Source organism: Heteronotia binoei, chromosome 10 (assembly GCF_032191835.1).
Source record: "Heteronotia binoei isolate CCM8104 ecotype False Entrance Well chromosome 10, APGP_CSIRO_Hbin_v1, whole genome shotgun sequence".
Classification (NCBI taxonomy): Eukaryota; Metazoa; Chordata; class Lepidosauria; order Squamata; family Gekkonidae; genus Heteronotia; species Heteronotia binoei.
Genome location: NC_083232.1, coordinates 81477002 through 81488387, shown reverse-complemented (window position 1 = coordinate 81488387; position 11386 = coordinate 81477002). Strand labels below are relative to the sequence as shown.

At 48.1% G+C, this 11386-nt stretch overlaps 1 protein-coding gene across 1 annotated transcript in view; it reads left to right on the top strand.

Moving 5' to 3' along the window:
* Nucleotides 1–549: 549 nt before the first annotated feature.
* Nucleotides 550–11386, top strand: part of LOC132577940 (probetacellulin-like) — a 572782-nt gene continuing 561945 nt past the window's right edge. Inside the window, exon 1 of the mRNA XM_060247730.1 lies at nt 550–847. Coding sequence (XP_060103713.1) covers nt 550–847 — 298 coding nt within the window. The remainder of the gene's footprint in view (nt 848–11386) is intronic.

Below are 11386 nucleotides of genomic sequence, written 5' to 3'. Positions count from 1 at the left end.
ATTCATGAAGATCCCTGTAGATCCGACTTTTCCTGAGTTGGCAACCCTAGGCAGAAGAATGAAACGCACTCATCAGAATGCTCTGAACAGGCATTCATTAGACACACACCCCCCTTTAAGGAAGACAAAAATTGAAACAGCAGCTAAACGTCAATACTTGCTGCTACTAGATTATCGCGGTGCTCTTTTCTACTACCTGTAACTGACTTCCCATCGTATCCTTTTAACTACACTGTATTTATGTGATTTTAAGTAAAAGAACCCTGTTGGAAATTTCCCCCCTCCCCCCAAAAAGAAAAAAACTACATCAGAAATCTTATCATCAGAAGAATTTTACACTGCGGTGTTCTTGTTTTCAAGGTGAATTACACTCTCCCTAAAGCCTCACAATGATGAGTTGTGAAAAATTAAACTGTCGGAGGAAATCACACGGTGGACAATTACAACCAGTAGTTATTAAACATACACTCCACAGACTTCATTAAAAAAATATCCCACTGGCTAAAAAAGAATTCAGAAACAGATCAGAATATGCAAGGGGGAACCCGCATGGGCTTGCGGGACGCTTCTCATCTCGCCCCTTCCACCCCAAAGTCTCCTTCTTCGGTACCAGCACGCTCTTTCTTCCCTCAGCTGAGCGGCTTCCCGAAGCGCGAGAACAGTCTCTCTCCAGCAGCAGAGCCGTCAGGAAGCCTTCTCATTGGCTCGGGAAGAAAAAGTCGAGCAACCGTCGCGGCCAGCAGCCGATTATTCCCTTGCATAAAAACAAATAAAGCTTTGTTCAATTGGCTGCGTGCGGTACACCAAGCCCTCTCTTGCAAGAGCTCTCACCTATTGCAACGAAACTGTAAGCTCTTCCATAAGGGTGCAATCAATGTATGCAAGCTTTGTGGGTTTTTTAAAAAAGATATTGTTCAGAGGTGCTTCTCGATGATTGCAAAAGTAAAGCAACTATACGGAGGTCTTACAAGTGGTTTTATTTTTTTAATTGCGCATTTTACTCCGGAGGAGAGCTCGCAGGAGCTCTGATTGGTCAGCTGCAACAGTCCGCTCTGATGGAATGTCATCGAGCTGTGGGATTGGGCAGAGGGTGGTGAGGGCGTGGTGGGGGTGGGATCTTGGGTGGCTGGGAGGTGTTTCTGTTCAGTTAGGAGGGAAGCCTGTTTCTATTCTGGCTTTGATTTGCGCGCTTTCTTTTTATCAGGCACGGCAGGGGAGTTGCGCTTTATGTTTTATTTGTGCGTTTTGTTTAAACATTTTTCTCTTGACGCTTCATATTCAGTAATAGAGGCATGAAGAAACGGGGATTTTTAAAAGGGGTTATTCCAGGCGTTTGGTGGCACTGTGATCTTTTTGTGCTTTTCATTTTAGCAAAACTTCATCGATTTATTCAGTGTCTGGTATCTTTGGCTTTTTTGTTCTTGTGTTTTATTTAAATATTTTCCTCTTTACCCTTCACACTCAGAAGAAAAGATGCAGAATGGGGTTAGTCAGGAGAGGCCACATCTTCCTCCATAATCCTTTTTTTTTTTAATGAAGGGCATTCCAATGGCAAGAGTGAAACAGTTCTCTCTTTGTGGCACCTTTCCTGCAGATGCAGCAATAAGCTGTTTTTCAAAAAATGGGACTATATGAGAAAAAGGATGGGTTTCATGCTATTGTAGTTTGGCAAAGTACAGCTTCAGAAAAGGTATTCTAGACTGAATGTCCTGGCTTTAAAATGATTGTAGTTGGAAATACAGGGGTAGGATGATGAATATAGGAATTATTTAGAAGAACTGCTTGAAAGCCTTATAGAGCTTTATTTAATACTCCACTAGAGTTCAGTTCCCCCTGCCCCTGGGGTAAATTATTGCATTTAGTTTTCTAGTAAAGATGAGTAAATTGTGGGTTGGTTGTAAACCCAATGTTTATGAAAGTACTTTTCAGAAATGAGAATATATGTGCATGTGTGTATAACTAAAAACATCAGTTTCGTTGACACACTGGGTCATCCTTATGGTTGAATCTGGAAACAATCACACTCAAAATCAGAGACAGGAAAACATAGCATGCATTCACATGCACTAAATAATGTGCTTTGCAACTGGATTTTTACTTTGTCTCTCTCTCTCTCTCGGCTTGACTTCGCGAACGAAGATTTAAGAAAGGTGCAGTAGTCCACGTCTGCTGCAGGCTCGCTGGTGGCTGACAAGACCAATGCGGGACAGGCAGGTCCGGCCACAGTGGCTGCAGGGAAAAGTCTGATTTGGGGTTGGTGCTGTAGCAGTACGATTCTTCCTCAATCTCCTTTTGTCCTCAAGACCAGCTATGCGTGCGTTCTCAAAGGAAGAGACAGCCTGGTGGATGGTATGCCTCCATGCTTTGCGATCTGAGGCTAGGTCAGACCACTGGTGATGGTTAATGCAACAGGTACCAAGGGATTTCTTCAAGGAGTCCCTGAACCTCTTCTTTGGTGCCCCTCTATTTCGATGGCCGGTGGAAAGTTCACCATACAGGGCAATCTTGGAAAGGCGGTGGTTTTCCATCCTGGAGATATGCCCTGCCCAGCACAGCTGCGTCTTCAACAGCAATGCCTCGATGTTTGTAACCTCCGCCCGCTTGAGGACTTCAGTGTCGGTCACAAAGTCACTCCAGTGGATGTTGAGGATGGTGCGAAGGCAGCGCTGATGAAAGCGCTCAAGGAGTCATAGGTGATGACGGTATAATACCCACGATTCGGAGCCGTAGATGAGGGTTGTCATCACAACCGCTTTGTAAACATTGATCTTTGTGCATTTTTTCAAATGTTTGTTGCTCCACACTCTTTTATGCAGTTGGCCAAATGCACGATTTGCCTTTGCCAGTCTATTGTCAATCTCCTTGTCGATCTTGGCGTCAGAGGAGATGATGCACCCCAGGTAGCTGAACTGCTGGACTGTCTTCAAAACTGATTCACCCACAGTGATGCAAGGAGGGTGATAATCTTCCTGGGGTGCAGGCTGGTGGAGAACTTCTGTCTTCTTCAGACTAACTTCTAGGCCGAATAGCTTGGCAGCCTCTGCAAAGCAGGACGTTATATGCTACAGAGCTGATACTGAGTGGGAGACAAGTGCAGCATCATCAGCAAACAGTTTTTCCATTGTCTTGGAGTGGGCCTTTAGTCGCCTCAGGTTGAACAGGCTGCCATTGGTGCGATAGCGGATGTAGACACCATCATCATCATCTAAATCTACTGAGGCTCTTTGAAGCATCATGCTAAAGAAGATCGTAAAGAGAGTTGAAGTGAGAACACAGCCTTGCTTTACACCTGTGCCTATTGGGAAGGGCTCCGAGAGATCGTTGCAATGTCTGACTTGGCCTCGCTGGTCTTCATGTAGCTGGATGACCATACTGAGGAACCTTGGGGGACATCCTAAACGTTCCAAGATTTGCCACAGGCCGTTCCTGCTAACGGTATCAAAAGCTTTGGTAAGGTCGACAAAAGTCACATATAGACCCTTGTTCTGTTCCCTGCATTTCTCTTGGAGCTGCCTGAGAACAAATACCATGTCAGTGGTGCTCCTGTTAGCTCTGAAGCCACCCTGGCTCTCTGGGAGGAGTTCTTCTGCAATGGTGGACACCAGTCTGTTCAGGAGTATTCTAGCAAGGATTTTGCCTGCGATGGAGAGCAGGGTTACCCCCCGGTAGTTGGAGCAATCTGACTTTTCCCCTTTGTTCTTATGTAATGATGATTGCATCGCGAAAGTCCTGTGGTAGTTTGCCTTGTTCCCAGCACGTGACAAGTACTTTGTGAAGTGTTCTATGTAGTACTATGCCCCCATGCTTCCAGATCTCTGGTGGGATTCCATCAGCTCCCGCTGCCTTGCCACTTTTCAGTTGCTTGATGGCTTTAACAGTCTCTTCTAGGGTGGGGATCTCATCCAACTCTGTTTTCACGGGTTGAAGTGGGGTGAGGTGGATTGCTGAATCTTGAACTACGCGATTGGCACTGAAGAGAACCTGAAAATACTCCGACCACCGGTTCAGTATGGATGCCTTGTCTGTGAGGAGCACTTGGCCGTCTGCACTATGCAAGGGACTCTGAGCCTGATATGATGGACCATATACTGCCTCCAGGGCTTCGTAGAACCCTCTTAAATCAGCAGTGTCTGCACACAGCTGGGTTCTCTCTGCAAGCTTGGTCCACCACTCATTCTGAATGTCTCGAAGCTTGCGCTGGAGGTGGCTACATACAGCGCGAAAGGTTGCTTTTTTCCCGGGACAGGAGGACTGAGCAAGATGTGCTTGGTAGGCAGATCTCTTTTTTGCCAGTAATTCTTGGATCTCTTGATTGTTCTCGTCAAACCAGTCCTTGTTCTTCCTTGTGGAGAACCCGAGGACTTCTTCAGAGGTCAACAGGATGGTAGTTTTTAGGTGTTCCCAAAGTGCTTCTGGAGAAGGATCTGTGAGGCAACTGGGGTCCTCAATTCTTGTCTGGAGTTTTGCCTGGAAGGCAGCTCTAACTTCGGCTGACTGAAGGCTGCCAACCTGAAACTTCCTCCGGGGGATACCGCCTCTCCTGGGTGTAGATTTAAAGTGAAGACAGAGATTGCAGCGTACAAGACGATGATCCGTATGACATTCTGCACTGGGCATTAGTCGGGTGTGTAAGACATCTCGAAGGTCTCTCTGGCGCACCAGAATGTAGTCAATAAGGTGCCAATGCTTGGACCGTGGGTGCATCTAGGTTGTCTTCAGACTGTTCTGCTGGAAGATAGTGTCGGTAATGGTGAGCTGATGCTCCGTGCAGAATTCTAGCAGGAGGCGCCCATTATCATTGCAGTTGCCAATGTCATGTTTGCCAAGTACTCCTTTCCAGGCTTCCGAGTATTTACCTACTCTGGCATTGAAGTCTCCAAGGATGATCACCTTGTCCTCTGTAGGGGTCTTCCGTACGAGGTTGCGTAGATCAGCATAGAACTTACGCACAGAACAGCACAGAACAGCAGTTGGCCCCCTTCCTGGAGCGTCGTGACCTCGCAACAGTGATCCATGCAACGGTCACCTCAAGACTGGACTACTGTAATGCCCTCTACTTGGGGCTACCTTTGTGCCGGACACGGAAGTTGCAGCTGGTACAGAATGTGTCGGCCAGGCTATTGTTGGGGCTCCCAAAATGGGAGCACATACGGCCGGGGCTGCGCGGACTGCACTGGCTGCCAATTACATACCGAGTCCAGTACAAAGTGTTGGTCATTACCTTTAAAGCCTTATATGGCCGAGGACCAGCCTACCTAAGGGACCGTCTCTCCCCATATTAACCCCAGAGGGCACTGAGGTCAGTGGGAAAAAATAAAATGGCGATCCCTGGGCCGAGAGAGGTCAAGCTCCAAAACACTAGAGCTCGGGCCTTTTCAGCTGCGGCCCCTGCACTGTGGAATCAGCTTCCGGAAGAAGTGCAGGCCCTGCGGAACCTTGACCAGTTCCGCAGGGCCTGCGAGACCGTCCTTTTCAAACAAGCGTACATCGACATCGACTGCTGAATTGCTGTGAATAAAGGATCCGCCATCTACATTACTATCGAACTATTTAAACTGGCAGAATCAGCGTCATAGAACCAACTACTACTACTGCCAGATAAATTTTAAAAATTTAAATTACCTAACTTAAATTATGTATTTTAAATCTACTAACTGGTTTTTATATGTTTAATTTTTAATTGTTAAATTTAAAGTTTTTATCTATTAATGTGAATGTGGATACCCTTCAAGCCTGCGCAGAGGAATTTTTAAGTGAAGCACAGTGTGCGCAGTACTGTCTCCACCCTTTCACCATGGGGTCATCTGCCATGGCCCAGTAAGCCGGGACGCCGGCAGCGAGTCCTCCAGGTGGTAGATGTTACGTTAACGAGCTCTGTCTGCCCGAGCTTGATGTTAGAGTTTTCCTTCTCTTGGCTGGCGAGGTTGGTGAGCCCAGCCTGCCCATCTGGTTATACCGCCGGACATTCGGTCGCAACATGACGTGGCAAACTCTGTGAAAACGGGGGGGGGGGGGACCAGCGAGAAGGTGTTGCCACGGATGCAGTAATGTAGGAGAGGCCATTGCAGTGACAATCTGCCAGGCATAGCCAGACAGTGACCACGCAGCGTTCACTACACCGGGAAAGGAGAGGCGATGTATTGCGCATGCACTTTCCCTGGGGGGGGCAGGACACCCGGAGGGAGCCCACCCACCCCCCTCCTTTTACTTTGTAAGAATAGCAGAATCCACTTGCAAACAGTCACCATGTGAAAACACCCATTTTATGTGCACGGGATCCAAGAGTAGCAGGCTCCAGGACCCTGGTTTGAGTTTATAGAAATTACAAAATAACGTTGTTACACCTACCGACATACACCTTTTGGAGGGTAAAGCATATGATTGGTTAAGAACTTGGTGGTCTGACAAATCTGTGCTGTTGCTTAGACATGTGACACTTTTACCCAGTTTCTGAACTAGTTCAGACCAGTGTAACTGCATCTGTTGCTGTTTATCACAAGCAGCTCAATCTCAGGCCAAATGCTCATTCCCAGTTTTGATTCTAGAAACAACTTTAACACCAGATGCCTCTATGTAAAGGCAAGACTGATGCTCTCTGGGGTCTTTTTGCATCCTTTTTTCTGAGTCTTTTGCCTGTGTCAGGCTTGGTGTCGTGATTAAGTGTGCGGAGTCTTATCTTGGAGAACCGGGTTTGATTCCCCACTCCTCCACTTGCACCTGCTAGCATGGCCTTGGGTCAGCCATAGCTCTGGTGGAGGTTGTCCTTAAAAGGGCAGCTGCTGTGAGAGCCCTCTCCAGCCCCACCCACCTCACAGGGTGTATGTTGTGGGGGAGGAAGGTAAAGGAGATTGTGAGCCGCTCTGAGACTTCAGAGTGGAGGGCGGGATATAAATCCAATATCTTATTATTCTTCTAGCAATACCAGCGATATGACAATGCTAAGTAGTTGAGTTTCTTTAGTGAGAAGTTTTACTAATATTGCTGGGTGGTTTATTTTTTCAGTTACAAAGTAAGAAGAAGAGCCCAGATCCCACTCATTCCCAATGTCTTTAGTGGTAGGAAAGATTCCAGGGTGATATGAAAGCCTTCTGTCTATGACTCAAGAGAGTCACTTCCGGTCAGAGTTGATCTTGGTGGACTAATGGTCTAGCTCAGTGTAAGGCAGCTTCATATGTGAATTTTCATGGCATTTTCAGTTTGCTAAGAAATAATGTATTATGCATCCGCATCTGGGGTTTTTTTTTGTGTGTGTGTCTTTTAATGTACATTAGTTATCTTGCAAACCATCTTGTACTCTTCAGGGAAATTCCTGTTGATTTGGGGCAGTGCCTATAGCTGGGGCAGAATTAGGGGAGGGATTTCGCCTAAAAATTATCGTATGCCATACAGTCTGGCCTCCAAGGCTATCATTTTATCCAAGAGAACTGATTTCTGTAGCCTGGAGATCAGTTGTCATCTGGGTAAATCCATATCTTGAACCTGGAGGCTGGCAACCCTAAATAGCCACCTTTAAAATGCAAGCCATGTAAGCAAATTATGGATGTCTTTTAAAAATCCTAAAAAATAGCCTTTCCACTGTTGCTAATTACTTATAATAATAATAATAATCACTACCATAGACTTTTTAAAGCTTAAAGGGGACCACCTCCTCCCTTTCTGACCACTGGAAAAGCTGGTTGGATCCAAATCACATAATAGACCTCAGTAGGAATCTAGGTAAACCTATTTAGGATTGCTCTTACACTTTCCAGATCCTATAAATGCCTTAGCCATGGAACAGCTACAGTGCAATTCCATGCAGAGTTACACCCTTGAATTCAATCAGGTTTTGCAGCATCTGGAATTTCAAGTCCTAAAATAGATTAGCTTAAAGTGCCCCGCAGAACTGTAGGGGCCAGAGATTCTGGAAGAAAAAAGTATGGATCATCTACAGCACTGTTTGATGGGCAGGATACCTCCGGAAGGAAAGCTGACCTTGAACAAACAAGACCTGAAATTATACAAATATACACCACCCCTGAATTTCAGGAAAAACATTCAAAGGCAAAACCCTCCAAGTTAAGAAAGCAGATACCTTTCCAAAAAACAAGCAGAAAGGTTAGTCCAATATTATGGGTGCATTACGTGCATTGTCTTCTGATTTCCTGTAGATCCAAATTCTGCACTGAGGAAACCCATTCTGCAATTTGTGATGTATTTAGCTTCCATTATCAAGGCTTTTTAAAAGGCAGGAAATATTCTGCTGGGGAGTGTTGTAATGAAGTTGGATCTTGGAAGAAAGAAAGGAGAGAAGAGAGACAGTGGTGTTTGCCAAGGTCAGAATAAAGAGTCAGACACAAAGCATTGGTATAAAATTGGGTCACTTTATTAACTAACACCATAGACAGCAAGGGTACTCCACCAGCGGCCTGGCCAGGGCTAGGGGTCACCGCAACCGCTCCCCTGCCATTAACGAGTGAGAGACCCAGCCCCCCAGCCAGAGCTGAGCGACTCAGCTCCCTCCAGGCAGGCCCAGCAGGAAGGCCCGCACCAGAGGGCCCAAACCCAGATGCACATCTCGGCAGAAAGGCACCCTCTAGCAGAGCCTCCTGGATGGTCTGCATTCTCCAAACCCGGGTCTCGAAACCCCAAGGTTGCTCATGCCAGATCCCAAATCCCCAAAAGGGGGGTGCTTCACAGTCCTCCCCTAGCCGCATAGTGTCCTAAACCCCCAAAACCTGCCACAACTAAGGCCAAGTCTCTACTTAGGGCTTAGTGCCCACCGGGAGGCCTAAAGCCACCCGCAACCCTTGCTGCAAATCTCCCAGGAAAAGCATATTACCCTTTTCGAAGAGATGGACCCCATCCCCTCTGTAGAGGTCAGGAAATTTCACCGAAATGTCCGGATGGGGCAGATAGTGGCCCAACCCCCTCTCAAGTACCTTCTTAATTTCCTTGTTGGCCTTGTACCTTGCCCTTTCTATAGCTGCGGGGTCCCAAGCATAACGCCACACCTGGCGGGGCAGCATGGCTGACCACACTATGATGGTCCCTGGCCATTGCTCCCGAATGCACTGGAAGTCATCCCGGGCTTGCCATACCAAGGCCTTACCCTTCAATAACCCCAGATCATTACCTCCCAGGTGAACAATTAAGACCTGAGGAGGAGGACCCGCTCTCTCCTTAAACAGCAAAGGCAGCAGGCCCGGCCACTGAAGGCCCCGGCGCCCCTGCCATTCGATAACTGCATGCTGGCTGAGTCCCAGCTGAGAGCCGACCGCAGTTCTCCGTGCTTGCAGAGCGGCCCAAAACACGTGGCTATGGCTGCAGATGAGAACCCGGCTCCAGCTGCTCTGGCCAGGAACAGCAGCATTAAAAGAGAGAAATCATTAAACACAAACAGAACTTAAACATTCCCCAACCCAGAGCACTCATGGCCCGAAAAAGGTCATACATAGGCCTTATAGGCCAAAGAACGCCAACGGCCCAACCTCTGAATAGAGGTGGAAGGATACCCCATAGCAGCTGCTTTCGAGGCTGCCCCAATTCTAAAGGAGTGGGTCCCAAACCACACCCCCGACAACCCTAGCTCACACAATGCCCATGACGTGACAGCCCAAAACTGGTGTTTCGTCAGTGGGTTACCATCCCAATGTATAAACAAAAACCCCTCCTTGGGCCCCCGGACCGCCAAGTAAGCGGCCAACGCGGAGACTGGACACAGCTTGAGCTCAGAGCAACTACCAAGCTCAAGCACAGTACCCTGCTGCAACTGATCCGTCTTAGAGAGACGGACAGTAATGACTGCCTTACCACCAAACAACTGCAAATCCCTCAACTGCAGAGCCCTACCAGAAACATTGTTCCTAGACTGAGCTACCAGCTCGCTCACTCTAAGAGCCCCAAAAAAGGCTAGCAAGCACACAGCGCGAAATAAACATGCTTCAAATGACGAAGCACACACCACGCCCCATACCCGCTTCAGACCCTGCAGAATCGACGGAGACACCGGATTCCGCGTATCAACCCTGGGACCGGCCTCTCTCCAGACCACCCATCCAGCATCTTTCGAAGACGAAAGTCTGCTTTATCCTCCCCATAACCCAGCGCCTTGCTTGCGAAAGCCAATACAGACAGGCGCCCCCTAATGGATCGCACGGCCAACCCCTTACCTCGTAACGAAACACAGTAATGGAGCAATTCCTCCACCGGGATGGGCCAAACCCTGCGATACCCTACCTTAGCCCGAAAGTCCTCAAACTGCCGCACAACCCGTTCGGAAGACTTCCGCGTGCTAGGCGCAATGGCTAGACCTATCGCTTTGCAGGCCTCGGCTCTCCAATCTGCCATAGCTCCTGGGGCATTGGCACCGGCTCTCCGTCTGCCTCCGGGGCGAGCTGACGAAACCTCTCCATCTGTTTACAAGATAGGGCATCGGCCACCCTGTTACTCACTCCAGGAACATGCTTAGCTAAAAACAAAATATTAAGCCGCAAACAGTGCAGAGTGAAGGCCCTCACCAGTCTCATAACCCGCCCCGATTTGGATGAAAGGGAATTAATGACATGGACCACCGCCATATTATCACACCAAAAGTGTACAGTGTGATTGGCCATATCCTTCCCCCACAGCCAAACCGCGACTAAAATGGGAAAAAACTTGAGAAACGTAAGATCTCGGTTCACTCCTACCTGTACCCAGGACTCGGGCCAACTATCCGCGCACCAATGTCCGCGGAAATAGACTCCAAAGCCCAAAGATCCAGCAGCATCAGACATGACCTGGAGCTCGGCCTCGAGCCTCAAGTCTTCCCTCCAAAAGGAGACTCCATTAAAGGACTCCAGAAATCGCTGCCACACCCTCCAGAAATCGCTGCCACGCCCTCAGAGCGTCTCTCATGCTAGGTAACCCTAGTTCTGTGCTGAGGCAAGCGTAACCCTGCCATAGCATCACACAGCCATCTAAGAAAAGCCCTTCCAGGGGCAACCACTTTGCAAGCAAAGTTGAGGTGCCCCCCTAACTGCTGCAACTCCAATAAAGTAACTTTCTTCTTAAGAACGGTAGAAATCCTAGCCCTCAGCTCAACTATTTTCTGGAGGGGCACCCTAGATAACTGTGCAATAGTGTCTATCTCAATCCCTAAAAAGGTCAACCTCTGGGTTGGACCCTCTGTTTTTTCCGGCGCTAAAGGGACCCCAAGCTCCTCTGCCAGCTCAGCAAAGCCAGACGACAGCTGCCCACAGCGGCCAGATCCCTCAGGACCCACAAAGAGTAGTCATCTAAATAATGAACTACCTCCCACAAACCCACTTTCTCCCGCACAGCCCATTCTAAAAATGTGCTGAAACGCTCGAAAGCAGAACATGACACAGAGCAGACCATTGGCAATGTGCTGTCCATGTAAAAC